The 25,230-nt window shown below is 56.1% G+C and overlaps 1 protein-coding gene across 3 annotated transcripts in view; it reads left to right on the top strand.

Annotated features, from left to right (window-relative positions):
- Positions 1 to 25,230, top strand: part of TECR (trans-2,3-enoyl-CoA reductase) — a 32,249-nt gene that overhangs the window by 5,544 nt on the left and 1,475 nt on the right. For 2 of the 3 annotated variants that reach the window (XM_021713095.1, XM_008059485.2), the window contains exons 2-7: positions 23,438 to 23,488; positions 24,115 to 24,166; positions 24,550 to 24,594; positions 24,692 to 24,795; positions 24,873 to 24,988; positions 25,079 to 25,184. In XM_021713095.1, the coding sequence (XP_021568770.1) occupies positions 23,438 to 23,488; positions 24,115 to 24,166; positions 24,550 to 24,594; positions 24,692 to 24,795; positions 24,873 to 24,988; positions 25,079 to 25,184 (474 nt within the window). Of the gene's footprint in view, positions 1 to 23,437; positions 23,489 to 24,041; positions 24,167 to 24,549; positions 24,595 to 24,691; positions 24,796 to 24,872; positions 24,989 to 25,078; positions 25,185 to 25,230 lie in introns of all 3 variants that reach the window. The other variant, XM_021713094.1, reaches the window with a different exon arrangement.

The raw sequence follows: 25,230 nt of genomic DNA, 5'->3' as shown, positions 1-25,230 counted from the left end.
ACAGGATGGGCCCCTGGTTGTGATGTTCTCTTTCTGTGCTAGCTTTTTGTTGCAGGCTAAGAATAATAGGTACATTCATATTTACTGTGTCCTTCCAACAATCCCGAGTGGTAGGAACTCTTTGTACCCCTATTTTGGGTGGATAGGGGGTCCGGCGCTCAGGAAAGTGAGGGAGCTTGCCCAGGGTCACTCGGTGGTAAAGATGGGATCCTGACCCAGGTCTGTCTGATTCCCTGGCAGTAGAACAGCCCGAGCCAAATAGTGTGATGACAGCCCTGCCAGCAGTTACTGAGTCCTGTGAGCACCGGAGCAGGTGGGAACTGGTATCTACTTCACACATAAGGAAACCGAGTCTCAGAGAAGTAAACTAAGTTGCTCAAGATCACAGACCCGGAAGCATGGAGCTGAGCCCTGGCCTAGGTTTGTCTGACCCCAGTTTTTCTTTTTCTTTCTTTCTTTCTTTAGATAGACAAGGTCTCTTTCGCCCAGGCTAGAGGCATGATCACAGCTCACTGCAGCCTTGAACTCCTGGCTTTAGGTGATCCTCTTGCCTCAGCCTCTAAGTAGCTAGGATTACAGATGCATGCCACCATGCCTGGCTAGTTTTTTTTTTTAAATTAATTTTTGTAGAGATGAGGTCTTGCTATGTTGCCCAGGCTGGTCTTGAACTCCTGGCCACAAGCATTGCCTTGGCCTCTCAAAGTGTTGGGATTACAGTTGTGAGCTACCATGCCCGCTCCTGACTTGTCCATGTGAATGACTTCCTGCTGGTGCTGCCCCAGGGCTGCTGAGGATGGTGCATTCCCATAGGAGAATGGGGTGCTGCGGTGCCAGTGTGGACTACGAGCAGAAGGTCTCCCTCTGCCCTGAAATTGGCTGGGTTGCCCTTTGGAGTGCAGGAGAGATTGGAGCTGGTGAGCCATAAAACAAGCTTCCAAGCCCTTTCCTGCGTTCACATGCCCTGGCCAAGACCCTGTGTAGGAATGTTCGGTTTTTCAGCACTCTCTGGGCTTCTTGCTCTGAGCAGATGTTGGCTCGCCTGGCATATTCCCCTGGCAGAGGCCCTCCTCCCCCTGGTTGTGGCTCTACCCTTAGTCTTTCCCTTGCTTAGGGCACTCAGAATCTCAGGCGCCCAGGCCTGAGTGAGCTCCAGAACTCTTCTGCTTTAACTTCTTTTATTTTTTATATTAAATAATTTTTTCTAGCCGGGCTCGGTGGCTCAGCCTGTAATCCTGTGCTTTGGGAGGCTGAGGTGAGTGGATTGCCTGAGCCCGCGGGTTTGAGACCCGCCTGGGCAACTTGGTGAGACCTCATCTCTACCATAAATCAAAAATCAACTGGGTGTGGGAGCGTGCGCCTGTAGTTCCGGCTACTTGGAAGGCTGAGGCGGAAGGATCGCCGGAGCCCAGCAGGTCGAGGCTGCGGTGGCCGGGAGCGGCCACTGCACTCCAGTCTGGGCGACAGAGTGAGACTCTAACTTAAAAAAAAAAAAAATAGTAATTTTTTCTGAGTTGGAGTCTCACTCTGTCACCCAGGCTGGAGTGCAGTGGCAGGATCAAGGCTCACTGCAGCCTTGACCTCCTGGGCTCCGGTGATGTGCCCGCCTCAGCCTCCTGAGTAGCTGGGACTACAGATGTGCGCCACCATGCCCAGCTAATTTTTTGATTGTTTGTAGAGACAGGCATCTTGCTATGATGCCCAGGCTGGCCATGAACTGCTGGTCTCAAGCAACCTTCCTGCCTCGACCTCCCTAAGTGCTGGGATGACAGGTGTGAGCCACCGTGTTCAGCCTGCTTTAACTTCTGCACTCTCCAGATGAGGCACCCAAGACTCAGAGAGGGGGGCCTTTCCCAGGGCCATGTGCCAGACCCGCTTTGGGCCGGGCAGGGCTGCTACTTGATCCTTCCCTGTGAAGATGGCAGAGCCTGCAGGCTCCAGATCAGAGCTGTGCTCAGATCCTTAATGGCTGCTGACAAGGTGTGGGGCCCAGGGGCATGCTCTTTAGCCTCTCCAACCAGTTACTCGTCCATGACATGCCTCACGGTGTGCTGGGACTGGCTCCTGATGGCTCTCGGTGCATATCTTCCCCACTCTGTGTTCAGTGCATTGGTCTAACATCGGGGAGTCAGCCGCGGAGGGGCATTTACCCCATGAAAGTGGTGAATGGGACAGATCAGGCCCCTCACTGTCTCTGCCTGTGTTGCATGTTAGTGAGCACCACTGGAGACAACTGTCCCTACCTCACAGGGTGATGTTGCAAGGGGTTCTTGGTCTGGTGAGCATTAGATGAGCGGATGGCAGATGAGCCCAGGACCCAGCACTGTACAGCAGCTAACTTTTAGCAAGGGCTATGACCCTATTCACCTGGACACAGTGGGGCAGGTGCAGAGGGGACAGGTCTCAGAGGGAGGAGGTGGGTCTCAGGAGGAGGAGGCGGGTCTCGGGTGAAGGAGGAAGTGGGTTAGTGGGTTTCAGGTGGAGGACGCTGGACTTAGGGAGAGGAGGAAGAAGTCCTCAGAGGGAGGAGGCAGCGGGTATCAGGTTGAGGAGGCAGACCTCAGGAGGAGGAGGAGGAGGAGGAAGACCTCAGAGGGAAGAAGAGGGCTTCAGGGGAGGAGGCGGGTCTCAGGCGGAGGAGGTGGGTATGAGGAGGAAGCCACGGTTCTGATGGGCAGGAGGAAGATGGGAGGAGATGAGAGGAGGTTTGACAGCCTGGAGTGGGGGCTGTTCCTGGAAGGGACCTGGGGCTCCGATAAGCAGTTGAGCTTGGATGGGGATCCTGCGTGGTCACTGGCAGGTCTGGCTTGGTGAGTAAGGTCAGAGACCTTATGCTAGTTGGTCAAGTTCAGGCTGGGTCTTAACACCCTCTTACTGATATTGACAGTGGCAGCTGAGAATGTTTTAATACCTGTGTATATTTCCCGAGCAGCCAGGGCATAAGGATAGTAATAAAGTCACTGTGTACATAGTGCTTATTTGAAATGCTTTTTCTCTATTAACTCATCTAGTGCTCATACTATATAAATGAGGTGGACATATTCTTTTCCCTACTTGACTGATGGGGAAACTGAGGCACAGAAAGGCAAAGCGACATGCCCACAGTTAGTGAGCAGCTGAGCCGGGATTCTCTTAGACCCAGAGCAGGCAGTGCTGTGAGCCACGCACCAAGGGAGGCATACGCGGTGGGGGTGAAGGACTTCGCCTTGGGGAGCCTAGCGGTCTGCCCTGGAAACAGTTGCTTAACCCAGTGGTCCCCAACCTTTTTGGCATGCACTGGTTTCATGGAAGACGATTTTTCTATGGACAGTAGTGGGGTGGGAGCATCATCAGGCATTCGATTCCCATAAGGAGCGGCAACCTAGATCCTTCACACATAGGTCCCTCCTATGCGCAGTTCACGATGGGGTTCGCGCACCTACGGGAATCTAATGCTGCTCCTGGTCTGACAGAAGGCAGAGCTCCGTTTGCCCGCCACTCGCTTCCTGCTGTGCTGCCCGGTTCCTAACAGGCCAGGGACTGGTATTGATTCACAGCCCGGGGGTTGGAGACCCCTGGCTTAACCTCTCTGAGCTTCAGTTTTCTCACCCGTGAGGCCAGGAGAAGGACATCTGTCTCAGAGGCCACAGGAGAGTGTGAGATGCGCAGCCCATCTGGGCCCCAGTGAAGGTAGAAATCATCAGGCAGGAAAGGATAGGCCTGCGTCCTGGTGGCTGCCTGCTTTCTGTGTGTGGCCTCTTTTGAAGGCCCCCAAACTTGCCAATGGACAAGGCCCACCAGGAGTCAGGAGACAGATTCACGCTAATGATATGCCCAGAAGATGGAGGAAGAAGCTCAGACGTGTTATCAGTCTTGATAGAACGCCATACACTTTGCGAGGCACGTTTTGAGATGTGCCTCATGGGACATGGGAAGATGGCAATGTCAGAGCACACTCAGAACCTGCCTGTTAACCCGCTATGACACAGAACCACCCTAGGAAATGGGTGTTCCAAGTCAGCCTGGCTTCTGTTCTTGCCCCACCCAGCCACAGCCAGAGGGTCTTTTCACATGGAAGTGGGAGGATCTTAGCACACCATCACTCAGAACCCTCCCTCGGAGGCTTCTTGTCAGGAACTTTCCCCTGCTTTCCGCACTCATCACCCTACTGCTGTGTTTCATCTCCACAGACACCCACAGCCACATTTCCACCCTGAGTGCATGCTGTTCTCTCTGCCTGGGTTACTCTTTCCTGTGCCTTTCTCATGCCTGGCCCCTTCCTGTTACTGAGAGCTCAGTTTCCGTGTCATCCAGAGAGGCCTTCCCTGGCTGTCCTGTCCAGGGCCTGACTCCTGCTCATCTCCCAGCACATACTCATCTCCTTCACGGACCATCCCAGGCTTGGCTGTGTTTTCTTTTTCTTTCTTTCTTTTTTTTTTTTTTTTGAGTCAGAGTCTCACACTGTCACTCAGGCTGGAGTGCAGTGGCATAATCATAGCTACTATAACCTTAACCTCCTGGGCTCAGGTGATCCTTCCACCTCAGTCTTCCAAGTAGCTGAGACTACAGGTGTGTGCCACCATGTCTGGGTTAGTTTTTTGATTTTATTGTAGAGATGAGGTCTTGCCATGTTGCCCAGGCTGGTCTTGAACTCCTGGGCTCAAGCAGTCTTCTCACCTCAACCTCCTTAAGTGCTGGTTTTGCAGGCATGAGCCACTGTGCCCTGCTCTTTTTTTTTTTTTTTTTTTGAGGCAGGGTCTACTCTGTCTCCCAGGCTGGAGTGCAGTGGCATGATCATGGCTCACCACAGCCTCGACTGTCTCTGCTCAAGTGGTTCTCCCACCTCAGTCTCCTGAATAGCTGAGACTACAGGCAAACATCACCACGCCCAGATAATTTTATTTTTATTTTTTGGAGAGACAGAGTCTTACCATGTTGCCCAGACTGCTCTCAAGCTCCTGGGCTCAAGCAGTTCTCCTGCCTTGGCCTCCCAAAGTGCTGGGATTACAGGCGTGAGCCACTGTGTTTTCTTTGTTTGAGTTGGAGTCTCACTCTGTCACCTAGGCTGGGGTGCAGTGGCATGCTCCCGGCAACCACAGCCTCGGCCTGCTGGGCTCAGGCGATCCTTCCACCTCAGCCTTCCAAGTAGCTGGAACTACAGGCTCTCGCTATCACGCCTGGCTAATTTTTTGATTTATTGTAGAGACGAGGTCTTGCAAGTTGCCCAGGCTGGTCTTCAACCCCTGAGCTCAGGTAATCCTCTTGCCTCAGCCTCCCAAAGTGCTGGGATTACAAGCTTGAGCTACCGCGCCTGGCCCAGGTGTGTTTTCATTTGGGTACTTGGTAGTCTTTCTGCCTGGTTAGACTGTGAGCTCCATGAAGGCAGGGAGTCTCTGGGTTTTCTTCCCATGGCTTTCCCAGCATCTGGCCCAGTGCCTCCTTATTGAATGAATGATTACATGAATGGATGCATCGTCTCCCCGTGGGTCGGGCTCATGTGGAGAAGGGTGAATGTGGATCCTGGTGTGGGGACCTGGGTGAGTTGGGTGTGTCCAGCATGTCATGTGTGGGCTGGGGCTGCCTTGTGGCCAGTCCATAGTGGTCCTAACTTAGGGAAGCGGCTTTTTACGGCTCCTTGGCCACAAGCCCCGGGTCCACCCCACCATGCTGGCCTGTTCTTTGTCGTCCCACCCTGCCTTGCATTGGGCCTGCAGTAGGAGCTGCCAAGACTGCACTGGCCTGCCCCTCATCACACATGTCACGGGCAGGTTCTGCTGGTCCAGATGTTCTCTGCCTTGGAGCCCTGCCTGCTGTTTTCCACTCCATCACTTATTCATTAGTTCATTCATTCCAACATGTTTTCTCCTATACTTATCACATGCCTGAAATCCCGGGATGAAGGAACCACAGTCTTTGCCCTCATGGTCTTTCCATTTAAGCCAAGGCCTGAAGTATAAGGTCTTTGAGGACGGGGAGGGGAATGGTGTTCTAGGCATAGGGAACCATGTGGTGTGTGCAGAGGCCAGAAGGCCAGGCTTTGCCAGTGTCCCACGCTGAGGGATGAGGCTGACGGGGCAGGGCTGAGGATTTCCTCCTATGGACTTCATTCCAAGGGTGAAGAAAGTCCCTTTCTGTTGATTTAACCTGAAAGTGTAACTGTCCGAGGGCAGTTTACTTTTAAGTCCTTTGGGAAGTGGGCTGTGGGTGGTGTTTGGCGCTTCGAGGGAGGAGAGGGTCTCATCCATCCCCAGTCACGTGGCTAGCTGGAGCTGGGCCATGAGTGTTTCCCAGCCCTGCGAGGGATAAAGGCCCTCTTAGTGGTTCTGTATCCGTGCCAGACTGGCAGACTTGCATGGTCCTGTCCCTGTCCCTGCTCGAACTGGGCTCTTATGTAAGAGCTGCCTGGGAGACCGCAGGGCTTTGTGCCGTCTCCTGGGTCCTTCCGAATTCTTTTTGCCATTAGAAAGTGAACACAGAGCACTGATCAGGGTGTGGGAACTGCGCCTGGCTTTAGGGTGGGCTTGCCAAGTTGAGGTGGGACATTAGCACAGGCCCTGGGACTTTGGGAACCATTGGGAAGCCGGCTGAAGTAACAGAATAGAGCCTCTGGCTACCCTTTGGAGAGAACTTACTTCCTGGGACCTCCAGAGTCTGACTAGGAGGAGGTGCGGTGGGAGATGGGCAGAGCTGCCGGGCATTTCTCAGGAGGTGCGGGTGGGGGAGCACATCTCTCCATTTTGGGGTAGGGGTGTGGGTAATACCAGAATTCTTGGGGGGACATGTACAGTCTGAAGCTGTATAGTGTCTGGACACTACTGGCTCCAGAGGATTTTTTTTTTTTTGACTTGGAGTCTCACTCTGTCGCCCAGGCTGGAGTGCAGTGGCAAGCTGCTCATGGCCACTGCAGCCTCGACCTGCTGGGCTCGGGAGATCCTTGCACCTCAACTTTTCAAGTAGTTGAATCTTCAGGTGTGCGCCACCATGCCTGGCTAATTTTTTTATTTATTATAGAGATGAGGTCTTGCCAAGTTGCCCAAGCTGGTCTCAAACCCGCATTGCGTCTGACTCCCAAAGTGCTGAGATTACAGGCATGAGCCACTGTGCCCTGCTAGAGGATGGTTTAACAAAATCTCCCGGCTGGGGTTGCGGGGGTGGGTCCCTGTGCTAAATACTGGTGTTAGGACAGTTTCCGGAGAGGCCGGCTCTGTGTTTTCAGCCTGAATGTGACCAAGTGCCTCCTGAGCCTCCCCCAGCCTACCCAGGTCATACGCATTCCCTTGGCACTGCTCACGTTTGAGTTCTTCTTTGCACAATACTGGACACCTTCTTCTTTTGCATTTTTTTTAGAGACAGAGTCTGGTTCTGTTGCCCAGGCTTGAGTACAGTGGTGCAATCATAGTTCACTGTAGCCTCCAACTCTTGGGCTCAAGCGATCCTTCCAGCTCAACCTCTCAAGTAGCTGGGACTACAGGCATATACCACTGTGCCTGGCTGAGTTGGGCCATTCTTTCTTTCTTCCTTGCCTTTTTTTTTTTTTTTTTTAAAGACAGTCTCACTCTGTTGCCCACGCTGGATTGCAGTGGTGCAGTCCCAGCTCACCATAACCTTGACCTTCTGGCCTCGAGTGATCTTCCTGCCTCAGCCTCTTGAGTAGCTGAGACTACAGGTGCATGGCACCATACCTGACTGTGTTTTCTTTTTGTATTTTGTGTAGAGATGAGGTTTTACTCTGTTGCCCAAGCTGCTCTGGAACTCCTGGGCTCAAGCGATCCTCCCACCTCAGCCTCCCAAAGTGTTGGGATTATGAGCATGAGCCACCAAGCCCAGCCTCTTTTTTATTTTTTAAACTCTTTTTTGACCCCAAATTTACCTGAACTCTGAGTTTTCACATAAAGATGGTATGGGTATGGGGATCCTCTGGGAAGCCCAAAGCCGCAGTCAGCAAACCCCAGTGTTTCCTTTTGGGCTTGGCAGGTGCATTCTGAGGAGCCAACCCAGGTGTCGCACATCCTGTTCTTGTGCCTGGCTGGGCCTGGGAACATGCACTCTTTGGGGTAGAAGTAGGGGAAGGACACTCACTTGAGACCCTGGACTCCTTGCTTTTCCCTCAACTGCTCCTCCCTCTAGCCTCTTCTTCAGGATCAGGCAGAGCCAAGAGACTTCTGGGGCCCACAGGGCCTCGTCCTTCAGGGCTGCTCACAAATGCCAGCTGCTGGTCGGACGGCAACCAAAGGCAGCTGCCTGGACCCCTCAGCAGCGAGAGCCCAGCATCTGCACCGAATTTCCCTTTCCATTTATGGACGAGACACCCCGAAACCCTGCCCTCTGCGAGCCCTCCCCTTGCTGTGACTACTCCCTTACTCTAGGATACACACTGTCTCTCCTTGAGGTTTAACCCTCTGGAAGTTGGGGTGCATCTCAGGACCGGTGTATGCATCTTCTGTTGATGTGCAGTTTATTTTTTATTTTTTATTTTTTTGAGTTGGAGTCTCACTCTGTCGCCCAGACTGGAGTGCAGTGGCCGCTGCCAGCCACTGCAGCCTTGACCTGCTGGGCTCCGGCGATCCTTCCGCCTCAGCCTTCCGAGTAGCTGGAATTACAGGCATGTGCTACCACGCCCGGCTGATTTTTTTTTTTTTTTTAATTCATTGTAGAGATGAGGTCTCGCTGCCCAGGCAGGTCTCGAACCCACGGGCTCAGGCAATCCATTCACCTCAGCCTCCCAAAGGCGTGGGATTACAGGCTGAGCCACTGAGCCCGGCTGTGCAGTTTATTTTTACTCCCCAGAATCAGTGGTTTGTTTTGAATCAGTGATGCCTCAGGACTTGGGAACTAGGGTGCTCTTTTCAACACTTGCTACGTGTGCGCCCTCCCTGGGCCAGACCCTGGAGTCTCTGGCCTGTTTCCGAGCATCTCACTGCTGTCTCTGCTGTGATGTTTGCTTCTGCACTGTCCTTCTGCCTCCAGCAGTGAGAGGGTCCTTCTAGAAACCAAACCAGCCTGTGCCACTCCAACGACTTCCCACTGCCCCGGGGGTAAAGCCCGAAGAGCTTGTCCTGGCCTCTGCTCCAGCCTCCTCTCTGAAGTCCGCTGTGTTCCAGCCCCGGTTGTTCCCAGACCCTGCCAAGCTCTGTGCTGCCTCAGGGCCTTTGCACTGAGGCTCAAGTCATGCTGGCCCTGGGCTCAAGTCACATTTCCTCAGCCAGGCCTTTCCTGACCACTCCTGTGGCCCCCTGGGCCCTCTGCCTTGCTTTCTCTTCTTCATGGCACCTGGCATATCCTGGCCGCCCCTTACTAATCAGTGCTTTGTCTGTGTCCCCCTTGAGCATGGGCAGGCCCAGGAGGTGGGGGACATGGCCTCTGCATCCTGGCACCTGAAATGCTGCCCGGACACTGCTTTCACACTAGACTTGCATGACTGGGGTCCGAGTCACAGGCTCAGCACAACAAGGGACTCAGTATGTGTTTGCTGAGCAGAGGAATGGGAACTGCAGTTAGCAGAAAAGGCTTTTGGGGGTGGTTACAGATGCCCTTGCACACAGTTGAGCCCTTGGAGGTCTCCGTGCAGCAAGCACATCCCTGCTCTGCTTAGGAAAGGGCCGCAGTTGCTAGGGCTGTGTGAATTCCCTGGCTGGCCTCGGCCTGCTGTCCCCAAGGAGCACTGGAGTTGGGGTCACAATGCAGGAGGCAGCTTTAGCCCTCCGGGGCATAGCTGAGTGGCTCAGTGTTACATACAAGTTTTGGTGGGCTAGGTCAGTGTCCTCAGGGCTACTGAGCATGCCGAGGACGATGGGCGGCCTGTGGGGCGGAGGCTGACTAGAAGTTGGGACCCTGGCATCCTGGCCAGGTAACGCCCACTGTGCCACTTGGCTCTTGGGGAGCTGCATGGGGGGTGAGGGAGTGAGTGACACCAGTTAGTCCCTGGGGACCACGTCCTGTCGCACCTCGGCTCGTCACAGATCTTTGCTTGCAGAAAAGTTGTGGAGGTGGGGCCAATGGGCTACTCAGCTGGAGGACATGCCAGGTGTCTATCCCAGCAGAGTGTTTTGCATATACCGTATCTCAGAGGAAGACCTTAGAATTGGGATGTTTTGCTCTAACACACCCCGCTCATTACCATCTGCTTATTTATGTGAACAAGGCTTCTTGGTGTTTACATTAAAAAAGGGAGGACTAGTCCCAGTGCTTAGGGAGGCCGAGGCGAGAGGATTGCTTGAGGCCAGGAGTTTGAGACTACCCTGGGCAACATAGCTAGACCCTGTCGCTACAAAAAATGAAAAATGTAGCCAGGCGTGGTAGCACATGTCTTCAGTCCCAACTACTTAGGAGGTTGGGGTAGAAGGATCTCCTGAGCCCAGGAGGTGGAGGCTGCGATGAGCCTTGATCATGCCACTGCACTCTAGTGTGGGTAATAGAGTGATACCCTGACTCAAAAAAAAAAAAGAAAAAGAAAAGAAGACAGGATGACTAATAATAATCTTCAGTTATTAGCGTATAATAGGATAAGTTCCCTTGGACAAGGGGAACAAGATTCAGCTTCACAGCAAGAAGACAGCAAATGTCCAAAGGCTTATTCTGGCTGTTTTTTTTTTTTAAAGAGATGATGATTGGTATCAAGTTACTAAGGCACTTAGATTCTATAGATAGATTTAATAGATCCTGTAAATGTTTATATAAAGTTTTCAATGTCTACAGTAGGCCAGAAATCACCTTTTGCAACTATTCAGCCTTAGGTTAAAAAAAAATACTAGCTGTCACCTTAAAAATGTTGTGGAAGGTATACATAAAATTTGCAGAATTATTTTAGGAGCATAAAGTTGGCTCACTTGTTGATGCTTCTGTCTGATTCAGGGTGGGTAGACCGGGTGGTGGAGAGGGGAGTGGTTTGTCAGGGAGCTGGATCTCTCCTTGTGAATGTTGAATGGGCTTTTGTCTCATTCTTTTGTCCAGGTTAGCTCAGTGATCCTCCTGCCTCAGCCTCCCAAGTAGCTGGGACTATAGGCATGTGCCACCATGCCAGCTAATTTTTAAATTTTTTTTATAGAGATAAGATCTTGCTCTGTTGTCCAGACTGGTCTTAAGCGATCCTCCTGCCTTGGCCTCCCAAAGCTGGGATTACAGGTGTAAGCCACTGTGCCCGGCCTGAATGGGCATTTCAAACTAAGCATGTTCAGAATGGAGCTCTGGATGTCCCCCCAAACCTGCATCTCCCTGCTCATTAGTGACATGTCCAGCCTCCTATCCCCAGGCCCTAAGTTGTTGGGCTGTGCCCTGTCTCACGTACATGACTCAAGTCAGCGCTTCCCTTTCTCAGCCTTCAGCATACATCTGGAGTCTAACCATGTCTCACCAGCCTCCCTGACCACCCCTGACCATGTCTCACCAACCTCCCTGACCACACTTCACCAGCCTCCCTGACCACACTCACCAGTCTCCCTGACCGCTTCTCACCAGCCTCTCTGATTGCATTTTACCAGCCTTCCTGACCGAGCCTTACCACCTCCCTGACTGCCCCTCACCAGGCTTCCTGACTGCCCTTCACCAGCCTCCCTGAGGCACTAGGCCTCAGCCAGGGGTCAGCAGACTTTACGTGTGAAGGGCCCAGGTAGGAGGATCTTAGGCTTAGTGGACCATGTGGCCTATGCAGTAGCATCTCACCTCTGCCATAGTAGCCCTGTGGCAGCCAGGATGGCAACCCATGGGTGTGGTGTGTTCCAGTAAATTCTTGTCCATGGATGCTGGGATTTGAACCTCATGTACTTTTTACATGTCACGAAATAGGCATCCTTTGATTATTTTTTTTCCCAACCACTTACAACATTTTAAAACCATGTTTAGCTTTTCAAAAACAGGCAGTAGACCAGAGTCTCTGGCCTGTCATTGCTGATGCCTTTGTCTAAGCCATTGTGATCTTGATGGAATTATTTCCGCAGCCTCTAACTGGGCTTCCCTGCTTCCACCCTTACTCCCCTACAGTCCAGAGAGGCCCTTTAAGAACCCAAGTCAGTTCACGTCTCTGCTCTGTCCAGAACTTTCCATAGCTCTCACTTCACTCAGAATAGAAGTCAAAGTCCTCACCTGGCACACGAGACCCTGATGACCCATCACCTCCCTGCCCTTACCTTTTCCCACTTCCCCCTTGCTCACTCCCTCTAGCCACAGAGGCTGTGCATATATGCTGCACCTCAGGGCCTTTGCACAGGCGATTCCTCAGTCTGGGATGCTTTCTCCAGGTCTCGGGGCAGCTCAGTCTTTCATCCCTCAGGGCTTGGCTCAGAGTCCCCGCAGGGAAGTCTTTCTTGACCACTTTATTACTTTTATTTTTAGAGACAGGGTCCCACTCTGTGCCCAGGCTGGAGTACACCACAGCTTCGACCTCTTGGGCTCAAATGATCCTCCTACCTCAGCCTCCCTAGCAGCCACCATGCCTGGCTTTTGACTACTTTATTTTTAATTAATTTATTATTTTTTTGAGTCAGAGTCTCACTCTGTCACCCAGGCTATATTGCAGTGGCACGCTCAAAGCCACTGCAGCGTCGACCTGCTGGGCTCAGGCGATCCTTCCACCTCAGCCTTCCAAAAATTAGCCCAGGTAATTTTTTGATTTACTGTAGAGATGAGGTCTGGCCAAGTTGCCCAGACTGGTCTTGAACTCCTGGGCTCAGGCAGTCCTCTTGCCTCTGCCTCCCAAAGTGCTGGGATTACAGGCGTGAGCCACCACACCTGGCCTTGACCACTCTATATAAACTGTACACTCACCTCCATGCACCTTCCTCTCCCTTGCCCCTGTTCTTGCTTTGTTTTTTCCATGTGAAGTGTCACCTTCCAATATATTACGTATAATTCTTTCTTTCATTGCCTCTTTTCACCCGCTCAAATGTCAGTTCCCTCTGGCCAAGGATTTTTGTTTCTCCTTACAGCCCAATCCCTAGAGCCCTTAACTGTGTTTGGCATATGTCAGTGAATGAATGAGCCTCAGTTTCCTCGTCTGCAAAAGAGGATGAATGGCAAAGGAGACGCTGCATGTCTGGGGTGTTCCTGGTGTGCTGTGAGCGGCAGGGGGTGTTAGCTGCTGCTGTATGCATGAGGCCGGCCACCTGGATCCCAGTGTGGGTTCTCTGCCAAGCTGAGCTCATGGGGTGGGACTCACCTGCCTGCTGGCCTCAGGCAGTGGGGAGTTGGCCTGGACAAGCTCTTCCTGCTCCTCCAGTCAGTCCGTGTGCGCGGGGCTGAGTCCTTGGCCCGACAGTGCCTTCCTGCCCAGAGATGGAGAGAGACCCAGGTGTGGTCACCAACTGTGACCCAGCAGCGGTTGCAGGGGTGCAGGTCTGAGCCACCCCCAGGGGTCTGGGCCTGGGGACTGGAAAGTGAGTGTGAGGGATCACCCTGGAGGAAGGAAGAGGAGTCCTCGGGCTGGTGCTCCTAAGGGCTGGCCTGCCAGTGTGAGCATGCCTTCCTTTATCAGAAACAAACACAGACGCTGTCCTGTCCTGCTGCTTGTCGCCCATGTGTCCTTGGTCTGGTTCCTTGTGCTCCCCAAGCCTCAGCCTCCTTGTCTGTAAAATGGGCAACCTTGCCAATATAACAGCGTCAGTGAGTGATGGTGGGGCTGAGGCTTGCACGCTGCCTGGCGATGCCAGTAGGGGAGAGAGGATGAAGAGGGAGAAGGGCGATCTCAGGGCTTGGCTGAGGCCCCACTGGGAGACTGAGTCAGTAAAGGTTTTGGGCTTCTCCTAAGGTCAGGGCCTATCTGAGGCAGGCAGCCCCAGATGAGCGTGGCCACCTCCATCCATCCCTGGAACTTAGGAGGCTCTGAGTGCCGGGTCTTGCCATCAACCTCCAACTTCCTTGTCTAGATCAGGGCCCTTCAGGAGAGCCTACCAAGCAGGCAGGGTTCAGAACTTCCAGCCTGAGCCCCTGCCACAGGCACCACAGGAATTCTTAAGTTCCCAAGCAGCCTGTGCGGCAGGTCTTCTTAGGGATGTATGTACCCATTTATCAGATGGAGAAGCTGAGGCTCAGACAGACAAGGTCAGTCTGATGCTGCTTCTGTGGTACTGCCTCTCTGTCAGTGCTGGGGACACTGCCTGCTTTTCCAGGCCCTTTGGTGGCCTTAACTTGTGACAAGAAAACCTGCAGGAAGCATTGCCACAGCTGTCTTCCCTGCCTGGCCCCTCCGTGGTATTAGGAGGTGACAGACCTTTTCCTTGGTACAGCTTGGCTGTGTGGGCAGGGGCGGGGTCTCCCTGCAGCATGAGCAGGGGTGGGAGTACCTTCTGGATGATCGGAGTCAGTGTGGTTTTTTTTTTTTTTTTTTTGCTTGTTTCCTCCCTTTCTCTCTCGGCACTTAGCCAGATCTTAAGTGTAGAGGTGGCATTGCATGGTGGGGCGTGGGCAGAGTGGCGGGTGGGTCCTCAGCCTGGCACTCCCAGGCTACTTGTCTCAGGCAAGGGCCTCACTTCCATACTCCGTCTTCTGAGCCACCTAACAGGTATCACGGTCCTTAGTGTGCAGGGCCTGGGCAAGGCCTGGTGACGGCCTCAGAGTGGTCCTAGGTCCCAGGCAGGCATCTGACAGAGGCACATCCTATGAAACAGGCCTGAGCAGAGCAGCCCTGGGTGGGTCAGCACCCCCTGGAGCCCCTAAGGGCATGACCTGTAAACACCCAGAGGGGGCGTGGGCTCTGGGCACCAGGAAGGCTGTGGGACAGGCCTGGGCCCCTTACAGCCCACTGTTTGTCTTTGTGGTTGCATTTGCCAACCCAGGCACACAAGCCTCCAATGAGCGTCCCCCAAGGCCAGGTGCTGCCTGGGTGCATGGGGCTCCGCCAGGGGGGCCCGGCAACCCAGCCTCTCCTGGCCCTGGGCTACTGCCGCCTTCGCACCTGGCTCTGGCCCCAGATCTGGAAGCCTGGGGACACGTGTTCAGACCCTGGCACCTCTCGTCTTGCCAGCAGGGGCGGGAGACCAGAGTAGAGCAGTCAAGGTCTAGGAGTGGGTGGTCAGCGTCTCTCAGCCACTCCTGCGCCAGGTGACGTTCTGTCCCCACTGTGGCACCTCGGGGAGGTTGGCGCAACTGCCCTGGGCACCACCAGGAACGAGGTCATGAGCTGAGGCCACTGGGGAAGGAGGTATTTCTGGCCGAGCAGGTGCGGCCTGTGCTGGCTTCCTGGCAGCCGAGCAGAAGGGCTTCTCAGCCACCTTGGTATTAGCAGTTTGACTCGATGTTTCTGGAAAGTGGACGGGAAAGGAGCCGAAAGTGCTGGGCGGCTGAGCCGGGGTCCAGGTGACCTATTAAGTCTGTGCATGTGCGATGCGATGAGGCAGCAGCACCCTGCTCCAGGCGGGCACGGTCGGACCCACCTCTGACCTCTGTGCCTGGCAGCTCTCCCGGGAGGGCTTAGGCTGTGTGTGCTGCATCCGAGGGCCCTGTCAGGCCCTCTGCGTCTCGGGCTGGGGTCCTGGTTGTGCCAAGCTGGGCTTGCACCTCCATCTAGGCCTGCGCAGTGCCCTGTGGGGTCCAAGAGAGCCAAAATTGCACCACACCTGCTCTGCGTATGTGAGGCTCTAGGCCTGGTGTGGTGGGGGTGGCCTGGCCTTGCACACAAATGGTGGGTGGCTGGGCTCTGCATTTCCTGCTTGGATCTCTGCCTCCTCTTCTTCTTTTTCTTCTTTTTTTTTTTTTTGTCAGGGTCTCTGTCACTCAGGCTAGAGTGCAGTGACACAATCATGGCTCACCTCCTGGGCTCAGCAAATCCTCCCTCCTCCCTCCCAGTTCCAAGTAGATGGGACTACAGGTGTGTGCCATCATGCCCAGCTAATTTTTTAATTTTTTTGTAGAGATGAGGTCTCATTAAGTTGCCCAGGCTAATCTTGAACTCCTGGGCTCAAGTGATCCTCTTGCCTTGGCCTCCCAAAGTGTGGGATATTAGGTGTGAGCCACCTCACCCGGCCTCAGCCTCTTCGTCTATGAAATGGAGCTGATGGCTGCTCCCTTAGGCTGCCGTGGGCATGAGAGGTGGGAAAGGATAGGGGCCTGGGAAGCTGCTGAGGCTCCAGCCCTGGGCAGGGAGTTGTGGAGTAACTGCTGGCTGCTGTCCTCACCCATAACCACCGGGCAGGTTACATCTTGGGACACACAGCAGTTGCAGGTGCGTAACTGGAGTGGTGAGGCTGACCCAACTCCAAGCTCACCCTCTGGCCTGCATTTGCTCTTTGTCCTGGACCAGGAGGGCAGGAGGTGCCCCCAGCCAGGCCACTGAGTCTTGTTTGCAGACGGGAGGGGCCCAGCTTGTTGGTAAAGATGGGGACACTGATGCTCGGGGCCTTCTGGGCACTGAAGCCCGGGCTGTGGGCGCCAGGCCTGCCGGCTGTGCCTCTAGGGTGGTGAGCAGGAGCTGCAAGCTCAGCTCTTCTGCCTGTGCTGGGCTGGTGCCTGCTCCTCCCTTCTGGGGCTCCCTCCGGTCAGAAACCCCAGCCTCCCGCACCCCTCATCCCCACTCCCAGTTCACCAGATCAGTCAGGCCTTGTTGCCCCACCGTCACAGTCCACCCTGAATTCAACCACTCTTCACCCCTGCATCGCTCCCTCTCCTCCCTTGCCCCGGTCTCCCAGTTCCTGCCCTCACCCCTGAAGTCTGCTCCTCACAACAGTGGCCAGGCGGGCCTTTGAACATCCAAGTCCAGTCATATCTCTCTTCTGTTGGAGAACCCTCCATGGCTCCCTCTCACTCAGAGGAAAAGCCAAAGTCCTCCCCATAGCCCACGAGGCCCACAAGATACGCCTGCAACTCCCTGCCCTCACCTTCCACTTTCCCCCTTTCTCTGCGGTGGCCGCCCCTGCCTCCCTAAACAAGTAGTCATGGTCCAGCCCAGGGCGTTTGTACTTGCTGTCCCCTCTGCCTGGATGATCTTCCTTCAGATTTACACTTGGCTGCTTCCCCGACTCCCCACGCCCCTTCTCAGGGAGGCCTTCCCTGACCCCTCTGCAATGGCCGTCCTCCCCATTTTTGAGGCCTTGTCTACTGTTGTCTGCCACCCCACCCCCACCCCAGGCTAGGTCCCATGAAGTCAGGGGCCTGGTTTTTTCACCGTGTCCCAGGACCAGGAACAGTGCTTGAGATGTGGGAGGAAGGGAGGCAGAATGAATGAATGAACGCGGGGCACTGGCTCCCCAAGGTCTCTTGGCTGACGAGGGAGCCTGTGTTGAGGTCGCCTTCTGGGCTGGAGCCGGCTCCCTGACAAGGGGCTTTGGGACTAAGCCTTCCAGCCGGAGGGAGCAGAGGCCACAGCCACAGGGGGGCAGTGGTGAGCACTGCCGCCTCCATGCTCGCTGCCGGTTGTCAGGAACGTGGCTCTTGTCTCGCTGTTGTTTGGCTTTGGGGTCACTGTGATCAGCTGGGGGGGCATCATTGCACCAGCTCTGACTCTGGCGGCCTGTGCTCAGGCATGGCCGGCCCTTTTTACCTCTGGCCCGCTGTTCTGCTAGTATTGGTCTAATATTTATTCTTTTTGTTTTTAGATTTTTAGATTAAAAAAATTTTTTTTTGGTAGAGATGCATTCTTGCAATGTTGCCCAGATTTGTCTCAAATTCCTGGGCTCAAGAAATCCTCCCACCTCAGCTTCCCAAAGTGCTGGGATTACAGGTGTGAGCACTGCACCTGGCTGAGTTTTAGAGACAGGAACCATAGGTGTGTGCTGCTGTGCCCAGCCTAATGTTTATGGTTTTTTTTGAGTTGGAGTCTCACGCTTGTCGCCCAGGCTGGAGTACAGTAGCACGCTTACAGCCACTGCAGCCTCGACCTGCTGGGCTTAGGAGATCTTTCCGCCTCAGACTTCCAAGTAGCTGGAACTACAGATGTACGCCACCACGCCCACCTAGTTTTTGTGATTTATTGTAGAGAAAAGGTCTTACCAGGTTGCTCAGGCTGGTCTTGAACCCTTGGGCTCAGGCAATCCTCTCGCCTTGGCTTCCCAAAGTGCTGGGATTACAGACTGAGCCATTGCGCCTGGCCAGTATTTATTCTTAGTAAGATTTATTTGAGACTAGGGATGGTTATATACTTTTTTTGGTTATTATCATTTCTGTAATTTTTTTTTTTTTTTTGAGTTGGAGTCTTACTCTGTCCTGGGTTGGAGTGCAGTGGCACGCTCATGACCACCACAGCCTTGACCTGCTTGGCTCAGGTGATCCACCTACCTCAGCCTCCTGAGTAGCTGGGACTAAAGGCATGCACCACTATGTCCAGCTAATTCTTAATTTTTTGTAGAGATGAGGTCTTGGTATGTTGCCTAGGCTAGTCTCAAACTCTTGGGCTCAAGCGATCCTCCCATCTTGGCCCCCCAAAGTGCTGGGATGACAGGCGTGAGCCACTGATCTGGCCTCTTCTCTGTAATTCTTACAGTAACCCTGTGAGAGGCAGGTGAGAACAGCCTCCTTTGCAGATGAGGAAATGGAGGTTCCTAGAGGCTAGGTAACCTGTCCAGGGCCATACAGCCAGGAAGCAGGTGAATCTTTGTGATCTCCATGTTTGGGGATCATGTGTGCAGCCGAGGAGGGAGGCCCGCTGCTGGCCCTGAGCCCTCACCCTCCTTGGGAGGCCTCTGGGCCTGTGATGCTGTCTCTGAGGGTCCAGGCCATGCAGAGCCTGTCAGTATGTTGAGGCCCCAGCAGGAGCCGGAGCCCCTGCAGCTGGCTTGGCTGACCCTTCTTCTCCATGAGGGTCACCTTGGAGCCAAGGAGGAAGGTCTGGGAGTCAGAGCCACAGGTCACTGGAGTGGAGTGGGCCTATCTAGAGGCTTTGCAGAAGACCCCCTGGAGCAAGGCTCTTGCAGGAGCTCCTGCACTTGGTGCCTGCCTGTGTTCTGAGGTCTGGCATGGCAGGCAGAGCCCTCCAGAGTGTGGTGAAGGCAAAGCCAGGAAACGACTTTGGCTCAGAAGCTGAGGTGGGAAGGGGGCTTTGGGCTTACCCATGTGACCTTCTCCCCACCTCGGGCTGTGTTCTGGATGCCAGGAAACAGAGAGCCCAGGGCAGCCCCTGTCCTCAGCAGCTGATGCTCTAGTGGGAGGCAGATGGTAAACGCCTGGGGGGTGGGGGGTCACGATTGTTAACTGATCATCTGTAGCTACTTGGGAAGCTGAGGCCAGAGAATCGCTTGAGCCCAGGAGTTGGAGGCTGCAGTGAGCTATGACTGTGCCACTGCAATCCAGCCCAGGCCACAGAGTGAGACCCTGTCTCTAAAAATACACAAATGGACAAAAACTACAGATGGTCAGGAAGGGCCTGGCTGAGCAGCCCTCTGAAGGCCTGAGGGGAGGAGGAAGAGCCCTGTGGGTGTCGGGGAGAGCGTTTCGGCAGAGGGAACAGCCAGTGCAAAGACCTTGCACCTCCTGTGGTTCTATGGCTGTTCTGTGGTTCTGCTGCTCTGCGTGTCTCACCTGCCAGGTAGGAATACTCCCAGGAGCTCCAGGCCTCGGTGCTAGCTCAGGACAAGTACGTTCCTCTCCTCCACCACCGTCAGTGCCAGTGATATTTTTCTTATTACAAAGACCGCAGAGACATGGCCCTGCTGTGCGGCGGTGGCCTGAGTGCTCCCCTCTGGCTGGGGAGGCTGAAGCCTGGCCCCTAGCCCCAAGCCCCTCCTGCAGGGTGGTCCTGGGCCCCACCCAGTGTCCTGGCCCTCGGCACTGCCCTGACCTCATGCTGCCACGAGTTGCTGTTGGCCAGGCCTGGGAATCTCAGGCCTCCAGGTGCGAATTCCTCCCGGGCTGGTGGAACTGTCATCACAGAGCCACCGGCCCGTGCCCTGGGCCAGAGCGCCTGCCCTTGTCCTTGTCCTCTGCCTGTCCATTGAACCTGAGGCCAGTGCTGGGACCTCATTCACACCAGTGACCACCCCATCCAAGCCTCCCTTCATCCTTCCTGAGTGTCTTGGCCTCTCCCAGCCCCTCCCCTCCATGGGCTCCCTCCGGAAGGCCTACCACTGCCCTGCCCCAGCTCGCTTCTCCCAGGGAGGGGCCTGAGCCTGCTGCGGCCCTCTGTGCTCAAGACCCCTTGCTGGGGCTCTGCTCAGCAGCTGCCTGTGTCCTCTGACTGCAGTCCTGGGCTCCCCTGGGTCCACCACCTTGCTGGCCTCATGCTGTATGTGTGTGTGTTGAGGGGGAGGGGACTGGGAGGAAGGGAGGGGAGGGAGGGTTCAAGCACAGAGCATGGGTTGGGTGGGGAGGGTACAGGGGCAGAAGCCCAGGGACTGAGGACTGGGACATGTACAACCAGGCCCTGGTGATCTTCTGTCTTGGCCGGGCAGGAGGTGAGAACCTCTTCAGCCCTCTTACTCTGCAACCATTTTTTTTTTTGATTGGTGACTGGGGCTGTCTGTTACCTACCCCTTTAAAAAGTAATTTATTGAGGTGAAACTCATATCACATAGAACCTGAACAGTGGCAGGGCTCAGTGGCTCAGCTTGTAATCCCAGCACTTTGGGAGGCCAAGGCAAGTGGATTGCCTAAGCCTGCGGGTTCAAGACTAGCCCGGGCAACATTGCACGACCTTGGACCTATAATAAGTAAAAAAATTAGCCGGGTGTGGTAGTGCGCGCCTGTAGTTTCCAGTTACTTGGAAGACTGAGGCGGAAGGATCGCCAGAGCCCAACAGGTCGAAGCTGGGGTGGCCATGAGAGTGCCATTGCACCCCAGCCTGGGCAACGAAGTGAGATTCCAACTCAAAAACAAAACAAAACAAAACAAAAACAAACCTGAACAGTGCAGTGGCACTGAGTACATTCACAATATTGTGCAACTACCACCCCTCTCTAGTTCCAGAACATTGTCATCACCCCAAAAGGAGACCAGGGACCATTAACAGTCACTCTGCATTCTTCCCCCCAGGCCTGGTGGCCACCAGTCTGCTTCCTGTCTTCTGTGAACATTTCACGTAAATATGTGGCCTTTTGTGTCTGGCTTCTTCCACCCATCACAGCTTATCTTTTTCCCTACCTAGCATAGCTTTAATTTAACTTTTTACTCTGAAATAATGACAGAGGCACAGGGGGTTGCAAAAACAGCACAGAGAGGTCCCACGTGGCCCAGGGCCTCTGAGTCCTCTCTCGAGGAGAGGCTGGCTGCCAGGCTGGGGATTTGGTGCAGGAGAGGGGAAAGGCACCGCCGTCCCACTGAGGACCGACCCCGCCCCAGCAGGCTCGGTGCTGCCCCGAAGTCCTGGCTTACCTCTGAGATCGCGGGTCCTCCTCTCCTCCGGCTGCGTGCTGGCCTGGGCACCGTCGCTGTGTGTGCGTGGCCCCTCTCCCGGCCGCCCCTCCTGCTGCAGCCCAGTGTCCTATCTGGGCAGCCAGTCAGGCCCCGACGGCTGCACTCTCCCTCCTGGGCTCTGGTCTGGTGCCTGGGTTGGGGGGAGAGGAGTAGGGTTTCACCCCTCCTCCCAGCAGCTGGCCGGGCAGGGAGAGGGGCTGGTTGTATTTTAAGCCGTTGAGTAGTTCAGCAGGAACTCGAAGGCCTCCTCTCCCAGTGGACGCTGGGCTGCCTTCCTGCAGGCCACACGGGCTAGAGGCATGTGGGCACTGCCCACTGGGCCCCAGGAACTATTAATATACCTGCAGCCACAGGGCAGGCCCCGTGCCCGCCCAGGCCTGCTAACCCTCCCCGGTGCATTCCACTGCATGTTCCCTGTCCCTCTTCCACAAGTCCCCTTGGTGGGGCCCTTTCCTGCCCTGACGTCCAGGAAGTGGGGCGAGTATATCTTGGGTGGGCAAACAGGCCCATGCACTGCAGCGACCTGCAAGCCAGCAGGGGACTGAGGCCTGAACCAAGCCCACATGCAAGGCTACCTCCCAAAGGGTCTGCTGTTCTGGGGTACTTCCCCTCTGTCAGGCATCAGGACCCTCATAGCCTCTGGAGGTAGACACCTTTTGACCTGTCCCCGAGCTGAGGCCCAGGAGAGGCGACGTGCCTGGGGATACCCAGGGACTGCAGGGCGTGACTGGATGTGGTGCTGGTGTGTGTGTGCACCCTGTCTCTCCTGTTGTGGCTGGCATGTGTGAAGGTGCATGGCTTCTCTGGCTTACCTGGGATGCCCTCTCCCTCAGGTGGGCTCCAGCTGCAGTGGACCCATCTCCCAGGCTCTAGGTGCATGGCATGCCCCTAGATGGCCTCTGCCTGGGGCCTTCCCCGGGGGTTCTGTGGGTGGGAAGGGTCCACTGAGACTGCGGGCCAGTGGGCTTGGGATCAGACCCTCCCTGCTGGCCATGACTTCTGTCTGACAGGGTCGTGTTGAGCCCCGCAACCTGGGCACCGCTGGGCTTCACCGCTGCAACCTTTCTGACCAGCTGGGATGGGTGGGTCAGGGCCCCTGGGCCCCTCCCTCCCAGCATGGCCCCTGTGCAGCTTTATTGTCTGTCACTCGCCTGGGGGTTCGGGAGGAGCTGGCCAGGCCTGGACCAGGAGGCACAGGAAGCTCAGGCTGCACGCCCTGGACTTGCGGGGCTTGGGTCCTGGATGGGGTGCAATGTTGGGCCAGTAGTGGTGGGACGCCTGCTGACAGGTTGCTTCCAGGTGAGAAACGGACAGAGAGGAGGTCGAGGTCGGGAGGCCTCAGCAGCCTGGGCCACGGGCACTTGCCTGAAACTTCCCCGCTCCCTGGACCCTTCCACACTTAGAGAGAGGCTCTCTGCACCAGTAACTCCGGAATCTGTCACCTCCCTGGGAACACACACACACAAGGAAAATAATCCGGAGTGTCTCTTACAGCTCAGAAGGGGAAATGGATGATCTATCTGGCAGATTCTCAAAATAGCTGGGATTTCTCCAAGCCCAGTGAGCTTCCTAGGCCTGAGCTGGGTGCTGGGGCCTGGGCTGCCCACCCGCCTGCTTCTAGCCCTCCTTTCGGTACTGGCTCTGGGCAGGAGGGCTGGAAGGTGCCACCATGCCCGCCCCTGGGGATCGCCCTGTCTCTGGTGCTGTTGAGGGGCTGTGTCTGCTCAAAAGCCTCTTTCAAGGCAACCCCGCTCCTGGGGGTTGACCCCAAACCCCCAGAGGAGGTCTGTGGATGACTCCTGGGGGGGGGGCTTGGTCTGGGGCGAGTTTATATTTAGTTGGGCCATGGCTCTGGTGCCACTCGGGTTACATCTGGCACAGAAGCCGGCAGCGCCAGGGCAGGCGCGGGCTCCTTTCCAGCACCGCGGCAGAATTTGATCGCGCCTGACCGGCCCAGAGCCGCTTCGTGTGGGGAGGTTGGTGGCGGGGGCTGACGGCTGGCAGCTGGGGCCGCTGGCACCGCGGGCAGAGTGGAGAGGCAGGGCCGGTGGCGGGCAGCATGGACGTGAACTTGAGCATGGTGGCCCGGGAAGCCACCCCGGGCCTTAGCCCTGGCCTCGGCCTCAATGGATTCCCCCGGCCTCTGCCCCCCAAGGCAGCCAAGAAACCTAAAAAGGCCGTTCTCTTCTTTGAGGTGGAGATTCTGGACGCCAAGACGAGGGAGAAGCTGTGTTTCCTGGATAAGGTAGGACGTGGCGTTGGCCACACTGGGCCAAGGGCACTGGGCCTGAGACCCTGCTCCTTCCAGCCCAGGAGCTGTCGAGCCGGGCCCTTTGTGCCCCACCCCCTGTCCTTTGGAGGGCGCACGAGGGGTACTGTGGGTAGAGTGAGTAGCCGCGGTCCCTGGGTGTGGCCGGGAGCTGGCTGGGAGCTGGCCTCCTGGCTGGGGGAAGAAGCAAAGCAGCCTCAGTGGACCCTGCAGGGCTTGGAAGCAGTGAGGGAGATGGAGGAGGAGCCCTGCCTCTGCCAAGGCCAGGCCTGGGGGAAGGGGCTTGGACTGCCCCTGGGAAGGTCGAAGGGTCTTCCCTGAGGAGAGTGGTGGGTGCAGGGAGAGAGCAGGCCTGCTTCCCATCCTCAGTCCACCTCCCAGGTGGCGGGGGATGGGCTGGCTGCCTGGGAAAACTGGAGCCCCCAGGCTCACGCTGGCCCCACACTGTAGGGCCCTCTGCCCTGACCATGCAGGTGGGGGTCTAGATCCTAGCCCTCCCCCTTCCCATAGCTGTGGTTCAGGCCACCAGTTCATCCCCCCCTACCAGATCCTGGGTCCAGGTTCCCCCAGACCTGACGTTCCTGCACCCATGCTTCCCCCAGGTGGAGCCCCACGCCACCATTGCGGAGATCAAGAACCTCTTCACCAAGAACCGTGAGTCCAAGGCCTGGCTGCACTGCCCCCTATGACCCCTGTGGCCAGGGTCTCTGGGAGGGACCCCATCCTGTGTGCTTCCTTCCGTGGGGCTGCAGAGATGCCCTGAGTGTGTGGGCCCAGGCTTCTCTCGGGAAGCGCCTCTGCATGGCCCTCACAGGAACGCCCTTGCTGGGCTTTAGGAAGGACAAGATCCTGCCCTGCCCGGGCTCTTCCGGCCTGACCTGGAACCATGCAGGCTTCAGAGGCCTTGCCCGGGCATGGGAGCAGCTGTGGGGTCCCTGAACCCCAGGAACCCCTGAGAAGCTGGCACAGCAGGGTGGGCGGTGGGCAGGCTGAGCCCTGCCAGGCCATGGGCTGTAACCACCCGGTTCTCCCCACAGATCCGCAGTGGTACCCTGCCCGCCAGTCCCTCCGTCTGGACCCCAGTGAGTACGGCTGTCGGCTCAGCCCGCCCCCCGGGCTCTTGGGTGGCACTGGGAGAAGGCCCAGGCAGCCCCTGAGCCTTGGCCCGCCTCTCTGCAGAGGGCAAGTCCCTGAAGGACGAGGATGTGCTACAGAAGCTGCCTGTGGGCACCACGGCCACACTGTACTTCCGGGACCTGGGGGCCCAGATCAGCTGGGTGACGGTGAGTCCTGACCCGCCCACGGCCTCTTCTGCCATCAGCCACGTTGGGACGGCTGACCTTTCCCCCCGTACGCTCAGGTCTTCCTGACGGAGTATGCGGGGCCCCTTTTCATCTACCTGCTCTTCTACTTCCGAGTGCCCTTCATCTACGGCCACAAATACGACTTCACGTCCAGTCGGCACAACGTGGTGCAGTGAGTGGGGACGGGTGGCGGCGGGGCCGGCGAGGGAGGGCACCGGAAGACCTGCTGGCCAGTCCCCGCTGAGCCTGCCCCCCCCACCAGCCTCGCCTGCCTCTGCCACTCATTCCACTACATCAAGCGCCTGCTGGAGACGCTGTTCGTGCACCGCTTCTCCCACGGCACCATGCCTCTGCGCAACATCTTCAAGGTGAGTCCGCCCCGCCCACGCCGGCCGCACCCCAGAGCCCCGCCCA

The sequence above is a fragment of the Carlito syrichta genome, unplaced genomic scaffold (assembly GCF_000164805.1).
Source record: "Carlito syrichta isolate Samal-C Ts95f unplaced genomic scaffold, Tarsius_syrichta-2.0.1 Scaffold304165, whole genome shotgun sequence".
NCBI lineage: Eukaryota > Metazoa > Chordata > Mammalia > Primates > Tarsiidae > Carlito > Carlito syrichta.
This window is presented reverse-complemented; position numbering and strand designations above follow the sequence as displayed.